At 45.2% G+C, this 18750-nt stretch overlaps 1 protein-coding gene and 1 long non-coding RNA gene across 2 annotated transcripts in view; one reads left to right on the forward strand and one right to left on the reverse strand.

Annotated features, from left to right (window-relative positions):
• Positions 1-18750, reverse strand: part of SH3RF2 (SH3 domain containing ring finger 2) — a 151790-nt gene that overhangs the window by 22167 nt on the left and 110873 nt on the right. Inside the window, exons 6-8 of the mRNA XM_004696695.2 lie at positions 13405-13496; positions 12111-12281; positions 3741-3973 (exon numbers count right to left, since the gene is read on the reverse strand). Coding sequence (XP_004696752.1) covers positions 3741-3973; positions 12111-12281; positions 13405-13496 — 496 coding nt within the window. The remainder of the gene's footprint in view (positions 1-3740; positions 3974-12110; positions 12282-13404; positions 13497-18750) is intronic.
• LOC123521052 overlaps positions 10-18750 on the forward strand; it is a 58373-nt gene continuing 39632 nt past the window's right edge. The window contains exon 1 of the long non-coding RNA XR_006679542.1: positions 10-336. This is a non-coding gene — a long non-coding RNA (uncharacterized LOC123521052). The remainder of the gene's footprint in view (positions 337-18750) is intronic.

Genomic DNA, 18750 nt, shown 5'->3' on the forward strand with positions numbered 1-18750 from the left:
ACACACACACACACACACACACACACACACACACACACACACCTTCTACTCTTGCCCTCCACACCTTAAGATGGAGAATGAAGGGGAAAAGAGGGAGACAGAGACACAGGCAGAGACAGCTTCCCAGTGAGAAAAGAATACAGAGACATGCAAGAAAGAACCATGAGACAGAATCGGAGAGCAGAGACTGAGAAACAGGACAGAGACCACCGAGAAGTCCCAGAGGGAGAGGAAGAGGGGCTTCTGAGCAGCGAATTGCTGATACACATTTGAACAAACTGGAGTGCCCTGCCGGCGGCCTCACATTCTGTCTGTGGATGGAGGGGGAGAAGCAAGGTGAGTGAGCTCAGGGGAATGCTGACACTAGATCAAGGGGACACCAGATAGACGTAAATTCAGAATGGTTATTGCAGAACTCAGCCTGTGTGTTTGAGCTTTGCAGTCTCTTAACACAAGATGTGGGATCACACCGACTCCCAGGGAGCATTGGGTAGGTCGGCCATGCCACCACCCTTCCTCTCGGATACCCCCTTTGTGAACAGAAGATGTTAACAGCAGGCACACCTCACAGGCTGTGGTGAGGGCTGCCTTAGACGATGTGTGCAGGCGTTAGTAGAGGGGCTGGAACAGAATTCATGCCCATGTCGGCTAGCTCTCATTATTTTGGGTAAAGGATAAAGCCCGTTGTCATTGAGTGGATTCAGATTCATGGTGATCCCAGGTGTAACAGAAGTGAACTGAACTCCATAGGGTTTTCAATGACTGATTTTTGAGAAGCATTTTTAAATGCACCTCTGGGTGGACTTGAACCTCAAACCTTCTGGTTAGAAGTCAAGTGCATTAACTGTTTGGGTAAAAGAAAACCAACCGAAAAACCCAAACTCACTGCCATCAAATCAATTCAGACTCAGCAATCCTGGAGGATGGAGTAGAACTGCCCCTGGGAGTTTCTGCGACTGTAACCTGTTACAGGAGTAAAAAGCCTCATCCTTTTCCCAAGGAGCTGACTGGTGCTTTCGAACTGCTAACCTTGTGGTTGGTACCCCAATAGGTAACCACTACACCACCACAGGATACCTGAAAACACAAAGTGCAGGAGTTTGTCCTTTCCCTGAGCTTTTTTTTGGCTCTCTCTTTTTTTAAACTGTGATGATCCTCTTCTCTTCCCCTGTTGATCATGGGTCATGAAGGTGACCTGCGGAGTCAGAAGTTTTCTGCACTCCAGGTAGTAAGTGGGCATCCTCCAGAGAGCAAAGTGGGTCTGTTCCACATCAGGCTCTGCCAGCACTTAGAGAGTGTAGATGACCTCCCAGACAGAGACTGGCCCTTAGTGATACTGCATGGACATGTGCTTGAATCACGCCATTTGCGGCCAGCACAAAGGGCCCGGCCAAGGCCACTTTCCGCATTGTGACTCTCCATCATCGCTCTGGACGTGGACGTGAAAAGCAGAACCCTCACTAACACAGTCGGTGTTTGCAGCTGCTGCGAGCGAGCCAGTCACCATTTACACAAGGCTGACCTTTCCATTTAGACATTTATTCTTCCGCTGACAGCCCTGTGAGCTGCCCACAGTCAATTCTCCTGTCACTTCTCGCCACGCCGGGAAGACTGATAGCCTGACCAGCCTCACCTTGGGAAAAGGGAGAAAAGGGAAGCCTCAGGGCCTTGAAAAGTCAAAGCAGCACGCAGTGGCCTCGTGCGTGCATAGGCTCCGACAGAGAGAAGGAAAACTGCCTTTACGCTCTGTCTGCTTACTGAGCTGATTCCTAATTCCCAAGCAGCTTAGTGCTTTCTTATTCCCTGCACACATAGTGTTGGGTGGACAAAGCTCTTAGTCGAGATTTATGCAAAGGCTGAGAAATAGAGTGTGAAGTGGGCACGGTCGCCAATGAGATGGGATTGTCTGCATTCATAGGTGGTAGGGATGGAGTGTGAACATTCCAACAGCCAGTGCCAACTCTGGGTGGGCCCCCATGATTGGCTTAGTGACAGTAGCAATGACAATGCTAAGAAAACAACCAGAACCTCAAACTCCCTGCAATCAAGTTGATTCCATCTCCTAGCGATCTCTACATGACAGAGGAGAAGAGCCCCTGTGGGTTTCCAAATCTTCATGGGAGTATGAGCCTCAGCTTTCTCTTGTGGAGCAGATGGTGGCTTCCAACTGCTGATCTTGAGGTTAGCAACCTAAAGTGTAGCCCAATACACCACCAGGGTGTATGGAACTATAAAAATCGAGTCCCAAGATGGCTTAAAAGGTGAAGTGCTTGACCACTAGCCAAAAGGTGTTGGCTCCGATTTACCCAGGGGTACCTCAGAAGAGAGGTCTGGAGATCTGCTTCCGAAAGGGCACAGCTTGAAAGCCTGATGGAGTGGGTTCTAGTCTGCACACACAGGGTGTTCTATGTGCCAGCACTGACAACAACAACAGTGGTAAACACAGTTACCATGTTTTGAAAATTTATTAAGTGCCAACGCTATGCTATCAAGTTCACATAGATCATTTTATTAAATTAGTACACTATCCCGATGAGGTAGGCATTATTTTTATCTCCAGTTTTACAAAACAGAAAGCTGAATAGGGAAGAGATTAGTACCCTGCGTAGTGTGGTAGGATTGATTTTTTTGTTGAGAGAAGGTTGGTGGTGGTCATGGCGGTGGTGGGTGAGGGAGTCGAGGAAGATGTAAAGGGAGAAGAGGGACACATGGGTGAGTGGAGTTTAGAGCCAAGAATAGGGGGATTGTCGGTTAAAATGGTCTTCAGATGAAAACTTTGAGAAATGGTGCTGCTGATGTATTCCATTTTTCCTGGGAAATTTTCTTGTATGGCATAGTGTCCCATAGGCTCCTCTCAGGCTTTGACTGTCTTATGGCATTTGCACATTTTTTTTAAGATACAAAAAAAAAAAAGGATTATTACAGAGCCCAGTTTAGATCAAGGGACACAGAATACACCGCATGTGCTTTTCTTGGCTCTTCCTCTTCTGGAGAAATCTAAGAATATAGAACTTTGATGTTTTGTAGGACTATAAGTTTCAAACACTTTTTGCAACCCTTGAGAATGAAATCCTATGCAGAATCTCTGTATGATGATAAGAGCTAAAAGCCTACCTGTTAAAATAGGTCTATATGTATGGATATGCGTTCTGTGTGTGAAAGTTAAAGCAAGGTCAGAGCAGTGCAGAGAATATGAGAAGAAGGTACATTTATATATGGAAGAGGAAGAATTTGGGATGGATCAGGATATGAGGGAAACGTGCATTTGTAAGAAATATATTTATTCTGTGCATGTATTACTTAAATAACAAAGAGGAATTTAGGGACTTTGAGAGTTATCCTCTTAATCCTCCTCCTCCCTTCTCTTCCTCATCCTTCCTTTATTTCCCCGTGGGCACTCCCTGAGGGGTTGCCTGCAGATATAGTTTGCAAGTGCAGTGGTGGATCTGTCTTGGTAAGAACTGGCATCCACCTGGGCTGTGCTCTAATTACCTGATGGCTCTCAGGCTCCTATCACCCCGGTCAGTCAATGCACATGCATGAAGTGACCAAGGACAGCAGCCTTGAGTTTGCCTGCTTCCTCCAGTCAGACAGCTCATCATCTGGGCATTGTAAAGCACCTTTGCACAGGCACCTCCTATAGTTGAGATTCTTGCTCGTGACTAAAGCACTCTGTCTCCCCCAAGGTCAGACACCACCCCATCTTAGATCTAGGCACGTACCTCTTTGCCACCACTTACTCTTTCTCATGCTGTTCCGCCCTTTGCGAAGAGACCCCTGTCCTACAGTCGCCGGGCTGGCTGTGCTCCTCAGAGGGTTGACTATGGCTGTAGGCACGAAGACGGTTTTGAAGGGACGGCTTTGCCGGGGATCACCTTCAGAAATACTGCCTTGGGAGGACACAGAGGAGGTGGATAATGTCCATGTAGCGTAGAGACCAGGGCTCCGGGACTCTGGAAAACTAGATGTCTTTCTGGTGTTTAAAATTTTTTTTAAAGAGAAGAAAGAGAGGAAGAAAATATTCAGTTAAGAATCTTAATGGAAAACAAAACAAAACAAAACACTATAAGTTCCCAACCACATAGGAAATGTGACTGCCCCTCATCTTCCTCAACACAGGGCTAATATCTAGACCCCAACTCATTCGACCTTGATAACTATGTGAGGGTAGTGAGGGGGGAGAGAGTGTGTCAATTTTGCCAGACCCTATAGAACTAGAAGACTGGAATTTTGCCATCTTTCACTACAGCTCTGATCATTCTTCACCCTGCATCCTTTCAGCCTTTGAGGTTGAAGCATTATATATGTATGTGTGTTCATCTTGCTTTATAGTGTCGATTTCTTATTTCTTAAGTGCCTTTCCCAAGAGATTCTATACTCTTTGAGGGCAGAGATTTTATATCTTCTGTGCACTGCATATATGTTCTGCACTCAGCATTGATGGTAGTAAGTTAACACATATTGAGCACTTATTGTATACTAGGCATTGGCCTTGTGCTTTGCCTATATGATCTCATTGGTTCTTCACAAAAGTCTTTTTGAAATAGGTACTATTAGCATAACTATTCAAAAAAAGTAAAATAGCAACAGCCCCAAAGAGACTTCTAGTTACTTGTTCAAGCAATGGCTGGGCCTTGGCTTCGAACTCTGTCCTCTGCAGCATCCATGCTCTCAATACTGGGCTACCCTCCACTTGGTGGCTAGTGTTAGAGCATTTCCTACAGATGCCACATCCCTCTCCAAATACACACACACAAAACCTGGCAGGCCGGAAGTACATCTGTTAGACCCTAATTACTTTGTCTTTGTGGTTTTCAAGAAAATATTATTTATTTATTTATTTATTTTTTGAAAAAAGCATCATTTATTTCAAAGTACAACGCAAAGTTGTATTTTTAAGAAACACACATTCAATCTCGTCTCTCAAGACTTGGCTATGCGCATTTCCGTTCATCTTTAAAACAAAGTCAGGTATACAAATGTTACATACCTCAAGTACAAACAGCACAGAACACGCAGCTGTCTCGCCGGACATGTTTACATTCACTCCCTGCTCTGCAAGCGGACTTACGCTGCTGGATTATGATTTTATAAAACAACACTCCTTTGTTCATTATTTCTAGTCAAGGGACAATTTTCTGAACTCTATTGGGTGTGGCTGTCATCTGACAGGCGCTTCCACCAATCCCATGCCAACACCACGTTTCCTTACAAAATAGTCCATCCATCAACTTGTCATTCTCCTGATTAAATCACCTCAGCTCACTCCCTGGGAAACACTAGGTCCACGAAGGTCCCAGCCCAGAGATGATTCTCATGACTGTTCTCTTGCAAAGGCCTCCAGGTTTTCCTTCAGATAATCTCTCCTCTTTCATTCTTTTGTTAAAACAAAGAAAACCCCAAACTGATATGTAGTTTAATAATCAATGAGTATGGTATGAATATAGGTTTAGCATCATTTACCTGTGGTCAAAGTTGCCCAAGAAGTGTATACACATAAGTGCCCTAGGAACTAACTGATGCTTGAGGCAGTGGGACTTTTAATCAGTCTGCCTCTAATCAGTAGAGAGAGGTGGGGCTGCCCACCAGGAAGGGAGGTGACCATGTTCAGGAACTAAGAGCTGCCACTGAGTCTATTCTAACGCATAGTGGCCCTTTAGAACTGTTCCTGAGGGTTTCGGAGACTGTAAATTAAAAAAAAAAATCATTTTATTGGGGGCTAATACAGCTCTTATCACAATCCATCCATCCATCCATGTTGTCAAGCACATTTGTATATTTGTTGCCATCATCATTTTCAAAATATTTGCCTTCTACTTGAGCCCTTGGTATCAACTACACCTTTCCCCCCATTCCTCCCTCCCTCACCAACCCTTGATAATTTATAAATTATCATTTTTTCCATCTCTTACACTGACTGATGTCTCCCTTCACCAACTTTTTTGTTGTCTGTCCCCCTAGGAGTGGGTTTTGTGTAGATCATTCTACCCCCACCTTCTCTTCCCTTCCTGGCATTACTACTCTCATTATTGGTCCTGAGGGGTTTATCTGTCTTGGATTCCCTGTGTTTCCAGCTCTCTCCTGTATCCGTGTACATGCTCTGGTCTAGCAGATTTATAAGATAGAATTGGGGTCATGATAGTGGGGTGTGGGGGAGGAAGCACTAAAGAACTCAAGGAAGAGACTATAAATTTTAGGGGAGCAGACAGCTTCATTTTCTCCTGCAAAGTAGCTGGTAAGTGGTTGGTGGGTTTGAACTTCAGACCTTGTGGTGAGCAGCTAAAAGCATAGCCCACGACACCACCAGGACTCCTTGAGGGCTGGGAAGTAGAGAGAAATCCCCATCAGCACTGGTTTCCAGGGCAGAGTGCAGAATCTTGCTGCCTTTTGAACCAGAGGGCTCAAGGTGTTGGATGGTACGAAACGAATCAGCAAGAGGAAGGATCAATTTCAAATTCATATGCTGCTGTAGTAGTCGTAGCAACAGCAGCAGCTGTGGTTACAGCGTGCAGTTAATTAGGCCCAAGATAGCCTTATTCCATTGGTTCCTTCTCTGAATGACTGTTTATAGACTGAGTCGTGACCTCTCATTTTTCCAAGTCCTGCAGTGGGCCCAATTCCAGGAACTCCTAAATCCCCAAACCACGCCCTCTATGTCCTTTAGCACAAAGCTCAGCAATTACCTAACAATTTCTGCTAACATCAGAGCACTCTGCTAACAGATGTGAACGAATCCCCATGACACCCCAGACTGGAAGACATTAACCTCGTTTTTCCAGATGGGGAGACTAAAGACATTCTGGAAAATGTCTTCTGTGGGAGGCGTGGATGTTGCTGCCGCTTTGCTCCATTGCACCTGGTTCGAGTGTACAGATAGCTCTCTGTCTGAGTTATGAGTCTTAAGAGCTTGCTTGATATTTGGAAGAGATATTTTAAACAGCAGTTCTATTGTGACCACCCCTGGCAGCAGCCTTGTGGCAAGGAGAAAAGTTGGGCCTTGAAAATACTGATTTAGTTCCGTGCACAGTGTTCAAGTTAGAGGTGGCCTCTTTGTCATGTTTGTCCATCCATCGGACCCTGGGCGGTTGTATGTGTCATTAAAATTTTGCTTGCAAGAAAGGAGAAACTATTCTGGCTGGTCAGGCAGCAGAGGAGTCACTGGGAGGACAGGAAGTGGAGGAAGGGCTTGGATATGGCTCCAAGAAGGTGCTAGGAAAAAAAAAAAAAAGAAGGTGCTAGCGAGCTTAGCAGCAGAGATCACCTGTCAGGAAGAGTCTGATCAGATGCTGTTGCTTGAGCTTCTGTTACAAATAGCCGTCAACTTTGCCCACTTCCTTTCCAGCCAGATTGGCTTAACTTGTTCCTTACCTTCGGTGATGGGTTGAGAAAGATTAGAAGATTTGGTTTCTTTAGCCTCTGAAACAAGAGGGCTACTTTATCTCCTACCAAGACTGTAGGTGATAGAGGAAGCCCAGGAAGATAGAGGTACTATTAGGAAGGGATCAGTTGCTGACAAGCACTGGACGCGTGCTCTGCACAGCAGGAGTCAATGGATGCTTCCAAGAGATAGGGGAGCGCATCATGATGGAAGAGACCACAAGGAAGAGTTGTGGTCAACGGTAGTGGGCAGTTTGGCGTCACCTTCTAGCATGCATTCGTTCTAGTACTCAGGGCTGGAGCACTGAATAGTGCAGCAGCCGTTGCTTCTTGATAGTTAAAAGGCTCATGTGCAGAATCTTAAATCTAAACTTTGGCATTTGGTCAACTCTGTCTACAGTTCAACTCCCTAACTATGGCTGCCTCATTTCATTCAGGAATAATGCTGATGTTAAGAGCAAAGGTTCACAGGGAATCCAGGGCGGATGATCCCTTCAGGACCAGTGGTGTGAGTGGCGATACTGGGAGGGTAGAGGGAGAGTGGGTTGGAAAGAGGGAACTGATTACAAGGATCTATATGTGACCTCCTCCCTGGGGGACAGACAACAGAAAACTGGGTGAAGGGAGACGTCGGACAGGGTAGGATCTGACAAAATAAACAATTTATAAATTATCAAGGGTTCATGAGGGAGGGGGGAGCGGGGGAGGGAGGGGAAAAATGAGGACCTGATGCCGGGGGCTTAAGTGGAGAGCAAATGTTTTGAGAATGACGAAAGCAATGAATGTACAAATGTGCTTTACACAATTGATGTATGTATGGATTGTGATAAGAGTCATACGAACCCCTAATAAAACGATTAAAAAAAGATTAGATTGTGCTTCTATAAACATTGAAAATTAAAGAGCAAAGGTTCAGACATGCAGAGAGCTTATCCCACCCTCCAACTCTGATGTTTTAGAACAAGAATGGTCCCCTGATTGCAAAGAGGTAGGCAAGACTTTGGGAAAGAAACAAACAAATCAAGTAAACAACAACCAAAAAATCCCAACTTACACATATAGAACCAAACAGCAGAAAGAAGCCTGGCACATTTTGTCCAACCCACTCAATCCTAGAACCTAGCCAGGTAAGGCAGCAGAAACTCAGTTGACAAAGGACAGCATTATTCAGCCCTGAGAAATGGGAGAAACTGCACTTCCCACAGTGGAAAAAATGGTTGAGCACAAGGATGAGCTGCACCCAGCTAGACAAATTGGGTATCTGTCATCCCCATCCAAGATTAGGAGGATGGAACTTTCTTTGCATCAGAAAAACCATCAAAGAATTTAAACAAACTGGAAAACCATGGATTCTCTGGTACCTAATAAGCCTGAGGAGCAAAACCACCGACAGCAATTTGTTCTTATTAGGGTTGCTAGCTTCCTATAAGCAAGAACACCCCTTACCATTAGTAGTATCTCAATTTACACATATGCTCAGGTTTCTATGGGCTGGGAAAAGTGTGGCTTCAATGGAATCAATTACGCTGAAACTTCATCCATGATCTGACATGCACTCCTGTATGAGAAAGGGTTGCTTCTTCAGCTCAGTCTCAACTTAACACAGTAAATGTGCCCTGGAGGAAAGTTAACGAGGAAAGAAAGATGCCCTGGGATAGAATTCTACGTCTCTTCTAGTTAGGTGACCTATGTCCTGGTTTCCCCAGGAGAGTTTCAATTTATACCTGCTCTCATGGTACATGAAGAGTGGTCCCAATTTATCTCCAAAATGTCCTAGTTTGGAAGATAAGTGACATGTTTTCCTTTATCCTCATGATTCTTTGATGGTATTTTCAGGTTTTGTGTTAAGGCATGATACATTAGTAAATCCTAGTATTAGGCATAGGTCTTAGATACCACGGAATAGAAATGTTAAGCTAGTGTTCCCTTGCTCCTTCTTCTCTGACCCCACAATACTTTCCAGCTTTGACTCTTTTACCATCAGACACTACTGCCCACCATCCTACTGGTTGTAGTTCAGTATTTACCATCTAGATAGCTTCCCTCATTCATCAACGATTTTAGCTACTGGTTTACTGCCATTCTCCAATACAACTGATCCCAGTATGATGACTTTACCTCATCTGAAAATGTCACATGCCATCTCAGGCCAAGACCTCCCTCCTGAACAGCAGACTCAGCTTCTCACAATCGTCTTTGGAACTGGTACTTCACTGATGGTGCCCGGCTATCAAAAGATATAGCGTCTGGGGTCTTACAGGCTTGAAGGTAAACAAGTGGCCATCTAGCTGAGAAGCAACAAAGCCCACATGGAAGAAGCACACCAGCTTGTCTGAACACAAGGTGTAGAAGGGACCAGTTATCAAGCATCAAAGAACTAAAAATCATATCAGTGGGTGCCCACCTTACTGACACGATCACTGAAGACAAACATGTGCATAAGCAAAGGTGGTGAAGAAAGCTAATGGTGCCTGGCTATCAATAGATGTAGCGTCTGGGGTCTTAAAGGCTTGAAGGTAAACAAGCGGCCATCTAGCTCAGAAGCAACAAAGCCCACATGGAAGAAGCACACCAGCCTGTGTGATCACCAGGTGTCGAAGGGATCAGGTATCAGGCATCAAAGAACAAAAAATCATATCATTGTAAATGAGGGGGAGTGCAGATTAGAGACCCAAAGCCCATCTGTAGGTAATGGGACACCCCCTTCCTGAAGGGTCGCAGGAAGGAGATGAGCCAGTCAGGGTGCAGTGTAGTAATAATGAAACATACAACTTTCTTCTAATTCTTAAATGCTTTCTCACTCCCCGCTATCATGATCCCAATTCTACCTTACAAATCTGACTAGACCAGAGGATGTACATTGGTACAGATAGGAACCGGAAACACAGGGAATCCGGGACAGATGATCCCTTTAGGACCAGTGGTGAGAGTGGTGATACAGGAGGGTGGAGGGAAGGTGGGGTAGAAAGGGGAAACTGATTATAAGCATCTCCATATAACCTCCTCCCTGGGGGACGGACAACAGAAAAGTGGGTGAAGGGAAACATTGGACAGTGTAAGATATGACAAAATAATTTATAAATTATCAAGGGTTGATGAGGGAATGGGGAGCGGGGAGGGAAGGGAAAAAATAAGGAGCTGATACCAAGGGCTCAAGTAGAAATCAAATGTTTTGAGAATGATGAGGGCAATGAATGTACAAATGTGCTTGACACAATGAATGTATATATGGATTGTGATAAGAATTGTATGAGCCCCCAACAAAATGATTTAAAAAAAAAAGAAACTGGCACTTCAGACTTATCCTGCCCAAACAAAACTTTTCATTTCTTCCTACCTCAAAACAAGCTCCATTTGTTTTTCACTTCTCTATCTCAGTAAAAGGCAACTCCATCTGCTAGTGATTTGGGGCAAAACCTTGAACTCACTTTGATTCTCTTAGCTTCCATAGCTGATATTTGATTTGTCAGAAAATCCTGTTGACATTACCTTTCTCAGGGTATATTCAGAACCTAGCCACTTCTCCCTGCCTCCAGGACTCCTACATCCTGGTTCAAACCATCATTTAATAGCTTCTTATTTCACTCCTCTGCATTCCCACTTTTCTCTCTACCACGTATTCTCAACGCAGCTATTAGAGTGATTCTGGTTAACACATAAGACAGGTCATATCATTCTTCATCTCAAAAATCTTACATTAGAATTAAAGCCAATTTCTCCATCATGACCTAAAAAACTCTATCTGCTAAAGCCTCCTCCCGTTCCCATTCTGAGCTCATCTCCCTCCCTTGCTCTGCTACAATCCTACTGACCTTTGTGACAGGCAACTTTGACCCGGAAGTCTTTGTTCCCACTGTTCCTTTGGCACAGAATACTCTTTTCCCAGCTACCTGCTTGGCTCAATGCCTCAATTTCTTCACTCTTCCATCTTCTCCATAATGTCATCCCCAGACAACTTAATCGGAAACTTGTAACCATGTTCACACATTCTACCCCTGTTCCTGTTTTATTTTCTCCTTAGTCTGTTTCATTACCATACCATCCATGCATGTTGGTATTCTAGCGGTCTGCTTTCCCACCAGAATGTAAGTTTTGGTGGGCAGGGATTCTTGCTTCTTTTGTTCAGTGGTGCTTTTCAGTGTCCAGAAAGGTGCCTGACACATCGCTAGTGCTCAATAAATGTTTGTTGAATGAGTGAATTCTTGAAAGCATCAGTTTAGACACCCTCAGGTTGCATTGGGAGATTTTGCAACTTTTAACAAATTTCAAGATTTTGAGTGTGGATCGATTAGTCACGGTCTGAGCCCATGGAAAATGCCAGTCGCCTCTCACACTGAGACATTTCCCAACGCGCTCTGGGAGGTTAACAGATCATCAGCACCTTTCCCATGACGCCACTAGATGGAGTGTCAGGATGGAGGGCACAAAATGGGGGTTCCTGGGGTTTGTGCAACACAAAACCTATGACTTAACTCCTGAAAGTCACTTTCCTCACCAGTTTCCATACCTTCCAAGATTTGGGGGGCATAGTCAAAGAGTTAAAAGGCATGAAAGGACATGTAACTTGTGCAAAGCTATACTAATTGTTCTTTATTAAAAGTTAAGTGTTGAAGGCAAAGGATGGTTCTGGCCCACACTCTGAAAAAGTCTTGAGTTCTCCATCAGTTCCATCCTCAGATGTTCCCTGGCCTAGAATGACCCAACCATTGAATTCTGAGATCAAGAGGACGCACCTGAAAATGGGGATGACATAGTTGTTTGGGAAGACGCCGACTCGCCCGGTGACTAAGGAGACGCCCCTGAGCCAGCCGTCTTGGAACTTCCCCAGGACCCTGATGCCTTCTCCCTTTTGCAGGTCCAGCTCATCGGGCCCGTGGGCTGAGTAGGAGTGCAGGGCGACAAACCTGGGTGACAGAGGGATGCTGGTGAAGGAAGAAGGCGAGCCTGCCCACAGAAGCTCCCCCTGTGAGAGCCGAAGGAGCTAGAACCTTGTAGAGTTGAAGGGCGATGGAACCCCAGACCCAGTGACCCAGTGGCTACCCGTGGAAACTTTTAACATCATCGCTTCCTTGACAATGGAGGCATATAAAAGGAGGAGTCTCTTTAGATGCACCTCCTCCTCCATGGTGTGGCACGCAGCTGAACATAACGGAGGCCAATGTTGGCATTTTAACTACAAGGAACAGAATTGAGAATGGAGTTTGCTACCTGCAATGGAGCCAGGTCTCAGCCTAGAAGTAATGGCTCAGTTTTTATCCCTCTTCATCTCATCTCACCGTGCGAGCCCATGGTCTCGGCCAGCAAGGTACAGGGAAATAGGAGTCAGAATAGAAGCCTCACTCACCTACTCCGTCCTCAGAGAATGGGACAAGTGGACATAACGGAGGCAGGGAAGGGGACACGGGGAAGCGGGCTTATGAAATGGCAAAAATGTCCTCAGGCTAGACCAAAGACTGCTCCAAAGTTCATGTGGGAATTTTGTAAGTAACATCCACGGATGAGTCGGGGTGTGTGTGTGTGGGTGGTGGTGACCACAGTAGAGAATGTGAGATGACCTTCGTAATAGTATTAAAATGAACCCATTTTGATTTATCGGGTTGGGGACAGGGGTGGTGGTGGACTTCAAGAAGCCTCTAAAGACCGTGACACTGGAATGCTTTATCAAAGGGGCTGATGCAGTGTTCCCTGCAGGTCTCTCTCCCACCCCACTCTACTCCACTCCCTGGCTAAATATTTCCTCTGATTACGAAAGCAAGATCTATTTATGACCCACAACTTTGAATCTAAAAGAAGACAAATTTGCTCTCTGTCTAATCTCCGTGTGATAGTTCAGTATAAAACCTTCCAGGTTTTCCTTCTTTGTAAACTAAGGAGATAAGAGGATGTGGTAAGCTCATTTGTGTTCATCACCATTATCTCCCTCAGAGATTGTAATGGAAGAGGAGTTGTCTTTCTGAGCAGCATATTTTGAAGCAAAGATGGCCCTGTGCTAGAACCAGGAACCAGAGGGTGGGGTGCTCTACTTACATGTTAGTCGAGAGGTGTTGCTGAGAGTTGGGTAGATTGACGACGGCTGTGGAATGTCCGGGAGAGGCAGGTACAGGGTGGTAAGTGCTGACCTATACAGAAATGGAACAGAAGAGACCAGCAAATAGAACCAGCGAGCCTGACAGCAGACAGCGCTGCTGCGGAAGCAGCTTGTGCAGCTGGAAACCAAAGGCCATGTCCAACACCTCCCATCAGATTTCTTCTCTACGGTTTGTGGCTGTGGGGATAGTGTGGTGGAGAGGGACTAGCTTGTGGGTTTTTAAGGGGACAGGCTTGGACAGTAACCCAATCACTGCTCAGAGCCTGCCGAGGATGACAACTTTCCAACTTACAGTCAACAAGGCATCAGCGTGCTCCTCATTCTACCCCAGTCCTCTCCCGCCTCCCCAAATGCTCATCTTCCTCAAATGAAAATCTACTGTTGGAACGTGATGTGTTTAACATGTCACTTATGCCAGGCAATTTTAAGTGCTCTACAAATATTAACTAAGGCAATCCTTACCTCCCATTTTCAGAGGAGAAATCAAAATATAGAGTAAAAAAAAAAAAAAAAAGATAACCCAACTAGTACAAAACAAGGGAAATTTAAAACCAGTCTGGCTCCTGAGCCATTTACTGACTATTACTATTAGTAATCTACACCACACACACGTATGTGTGCATGTGTGTGCATAAGACTGTGCAATGACATAGAAGATGAATCTGAATCTCACAGTTTTAGGCAGCTGTAAGAGGGAACAGTGGTGAGGACAGCTCATGGAAACTAGTTATTTTCTCGGTCATAAAAAAGAATAAGGCGCTGATACGTGTCATAACATGGATGAGTCTTGAACACATGAAAGCCAGTGAAAGAAAGCTTGTCTCAGAAGACCATGTATTAGCTGGTTCCATGGACATGGAATTTCCAGAATAGGCAGCTCTACAGAGATAGAAAGGGGGTTTTCAGGGGGTGGAAGAAGAGAGGAGCAGGGGAGTGGTAGCTACGAGGACAGGGTTTCCTTCTGAGGTGACAAAAATGTTCTAAAATGGACTACGAGGATGGTTACACATCTCTGCGGTTATACTGAAAACCATTGAATTGGACACCTCAAATAGGTAGATTGTGTAGAACGTGAATTCAATTTCAATAAAGCTGTTAAAGCAAATAAAATCACTGGCACACTCCGTCCAGGGATTCTCGCACCCTGCACACCAGCATCCCGAGCTTTGCAGTCAGACATCGGCACCCTGGCTCCTTCAAGTAGAGATGAAAAGGAGTGGGCTTTGGGTTCGACTGCTCCTTCCCTATGCCTGGGCCAGGTAAATCCCCGCTGGGCTTGGGACATGTGCCAAGGGAGCGCCTTACTATGTGGACAGCTAATCTTATGTTTGTGGAGACGGCTGGCCTACTGATTAAGCAGGATGAACTTCACACAATATCCATGACTTTCAAATGTTATGTGTGAGTCAAAAGCCTTCCAATCCATAAACACCATTAGTCAGTTGAGGAGGAGGTAGGTGCCAGGATGGAGAGCCATCTCTCCATCCCTACCAGGCTCCGTTTTTCTTTTTCTCTGGGCCTTTATTTGGGTATGAGATCTTGCCCCTGTGGAACACCAAGCCTGTCCAGAAGTGAAATCTATGATGAGGTTATTTCAATGTGAAATGTGTAAGGAGACACGATTCTCAGGCTTTGAGGTGTCCTGGAAGAGAGAAGGGAGAATGGGAGTTGGGGAGAAGAAAAAGAAAGGAGGCAAAGGAGGAGAGAGAGAAAAGGAGATAACGGAAGACTTGGAAAATTGAGGCAGCGAGTCAGAAATTGGGACTGAGGCCCCATGGGGGAAAGGGGTCTAGCGGGAGGAAGAAAGAAGAAAAGGAGCTAAATTGTCTGGAGAAACGCTTGCAGTCTATCAACACGACAACCCTGTAAAAATGGCAAAAGATACCACAAAGGAAGATGTGAGCGGCTAATAAGATATGATTTAATTCACATACTGTACAGTCGTCAGGGAAATGAACTTAAAAACCACCACAACATTCTTAGAATGAGTAAAATTGAAATAACTGAACATAGCAAGTGTTGGTGGGGATGCAGGACAACTGGAAGTCTCCTATACTAGACACGGTTGTGTAAAACGAGACAACTGTGTTGGAAACCAGGCCAGCCAGTTCTTATAAAGTGTCTATTCACTGACCACACTACTCAGCCATCTCCATCCCAAGTATTTACCTGGGGGCAATGCAAACATATGTTCACACAAGGACTTGTGCATGAATGTTGATAACTTTAGTCATCTTAACTACAAACTTGATTCTACCCAAATACCTATTAACTGGCGAATGAATAAACAAGGTGTAGGATAACCGTACAGTAGAATCGCTTTTGGTAATACACATGGCAACGTGGATGAGTTTTGAAAGCATTACCCTATTTAGAAGAAACAGCACACAAAAGGACCAAATACCTTATGATACTATTGATATGCAATTGCGAAGATGGTGTAGGACTGGGCAGTGTTTCACTCTGTTGGGAATAAGGTAGCTCTAAGTCAGAACCGACTGGACGGAACCTAAGAACAAGAACTATGTGCAAAGTAAGATACAGAAATTAGATAGGAGTTGCCAGGGCCTAGGGGTGGAGGGGTTGTAAATGTTTATAAGAAATATTTTTTGGGGTGAAGGAAATGCTACATATCTTGATTGGGATGGTGAATGGCTGAATTTTACTGTATAATTATAGTTTAATAAAGCTAATAAAGACTCAAATCTGAATATATTATCTAGGTGGCAGGAAACAGTCAGGTCTCCAAAGGTTGACTAGAGTTGTGGAATTGGTTATGGAATGAGATAGGTACAGCTCAACTTGATAGTGGGAAGCTAGCTAGTAAGTGACCCTCATGGCAGAAGGCATCTGAATAGGAAACTAAAGCCAGAATGATTCGGACAGAGCTTCAACAAGTAGGGTGAAGGGAACAATATAGAAGGATTGAAGAGAGGAAAGGAGAGAAAGGCCAATAAAAGCCGGGAAGAGAGCAACGCTCAGGAAGGGGGAGGGGCAGAATAGAAGACCCAAAAGCCCACCTGGTAGATGAAGACAACCAGAGATGGCCAACTTCTGAAGAGGCGAGGCTCTTTCTGTCCCTGAGGCTGGATGCCAGGTACTCTGTAAGCGAAGCTTCCTGGCATAGGGCTTAGAGGCCTGAGCTGGATCTCAAGAAGTGAGTGTGGGCTGGGGGTAGAGTAGGGGGTGGAAATTTCTTCTTAAATCTTAAAAAAAAAAAAAGTCCCCTTCCATTTTGAAGGAAATGACTCATTTGAAGGAAGCCTTGATCAGTAACAGAAGAAGCCAAAGCTATGTAGCCTCTGGGCCTTTTGAAGTCTTTTAGGACTTGAATGAGGGAGAGGGAGGGTATGGAGCTTGTCAAAGAGTTGCAGCCAAGCTCTGTCAACTTCGCCCTCAGCCACCCAGGCATCTCTCAGCAATCTCAGTGGCCCTCTAGATTAGGACTTAGTCATGGGGCCCTGGCACCTATTAGGACTTGTGATCTGGGGAAAGTGATCTAATTTTGAAGATCTTCATCTGTAAGATGCAGGCAATAAGGGTATTGCCCACATAGAGTTGTCATGGAGATTAAACAAAATATGCCATGTAAAATATTCAGTGCAGGGCCTGGTACTTTATAAGAGCCCAATTCTGATGTGTAGAGATAATCTTTCTGCTGCTGTGTAGGGTGGGGATGGGGTGGGTGGAGCACCTCCTTTTATGCACCAGTCCTGCAGGAGTTTGGACTGAGGCCCAGAGCCAAAGGCAGGACCCGGGCAGCCTGACTCTTCTTTTCAAGAGAACGGCTTCCTCCACTCTCTAAAGTGCCCATTTGCTGAGCCCGTCTTCTACTCATGCTGGCACCAGTCAGGCCCTCCAGGGCTCTGGTCTTTCAGAAAGTGTGGGTGTGAGGGCAATTTCATTCTATTTTATTCAGTGAATCAGAGCCCTGGTGGTGTAATAGTGACTAGTTAGGCTGTGATCCACAAGGTCAGCAGTTTGAAACCACCAGCCTCTCCGTGGGAGAAAGATGGGCTTTCGACTCTCACAAAGCGTTGCAGTCTCGGAAAGTCACAGGGGCAGTTCTCCCTGTCCTGTGGGGCTGCTAGGAGTGGGTATCGGCTTGACGGCAGGGAGCTTGTTGTTTTTCTTTGGTTGGCGCGAGTCAGAATCCCCTCGAAGGCGGTGCGGCTTAGTGAAGTGACTCCGAGAGAGTGCGTGAGGGGCTCCAGGGCCCCCTGATATCTCCAGGGGCCAAGAAGCACCTGGAACCGACAGACTGTTCCCTCATCGTGGGAAGGTGGCCTGCATTTTAGGGACAGGAGAGTAGGGGTTATTGGTAGTTTCTATGTCAGTTAAGATGCCTTACTGTTCATTAAAAGGCTGGAGGCGTGAGTCCACTTAGAAGCACCTCAGAAGAAAGGTCTGGGGATCTGCTTCCAAAGAGTAAGTACTTGAACAGGTGCTTCTGACCAAGGAAGGATACAATAGTAGGTCCAGGTTAGCATGGGAGAAAAAGATAGAACAAAACAAAGGACGCCACTGAAAACCTTGTGGAATCTATATGAGACTAAATGATTGACACCTGTTTTAAAGCAAAGAGGAGAATGCAAGGATGCAGGGAGACTAAGTTAATGGGAACAGCACCACAGAATGGAAATAACGAGGAAGTCAGTGCATTGTGAGGAATGTAACCAAGGCCATGGGACGACTTGTGTAGAGATTGTTGAATGGGAGCCTCAACTGCTGTTGGCCTTCTCTCAAAGCACAATAGTATTTAAAAGTCTCAAAACAATAGCAATAAGAAACATAGTTTTAAGGTAAGTGAGGGGAATTACTGAAACCAGAATGAAGGCTGAACATGGTAGTGGGACAGGAGGAAAGTGTAAGGAAATAGAGGAAAGGAGTAGGAGGCAAAGGGCATACACAGAAGCCTAAATACAGAAATGTACATATGCAAATATATTTATGATTATGAGGGAAATAGACGTATGTGCATATATTTATAGGTTTAGTAGTAGGGTGGCAGGTAGACATTGGGCCTCCTCGTGCGCATTTCCTTAATACAAGAGCACCTTGCTTAGCTAAACGGTCATTTCATGATACCAGTTTTCCCGACATGATTGCTGAAGACAGATGTGTGCATAAGCAAATGTGGTGAAGAAATCCAATGGTGCCTGGCTATAAAAAGATATAGCGTCTGGGGTCTGAAAGGCTTGAAGGCAAACAAGCAGCCATCTATCTAGCTCTGAAGTAACAAAGCCCACAGAGAAGAAGCACACAAGCCTGTGTGAACACCAGGT

Source organism: Echinops telfairi, unplaced genomic scaffold (genome assembly GCF_000313985.2).
Source record: "Echinops telfairi isolate 266 unplaced genomic scaffold, ASM31398v2 ScPeMD7_7469;HRSCAF=8507_0, whole genome shotgun sequence".
NCBI classification, from domain to species: Eukaryota; Metazoa; Chordata; class Mammalia; order Afrosoricida; family Tenrecidae; genus Echinops; species Echinops telfairi.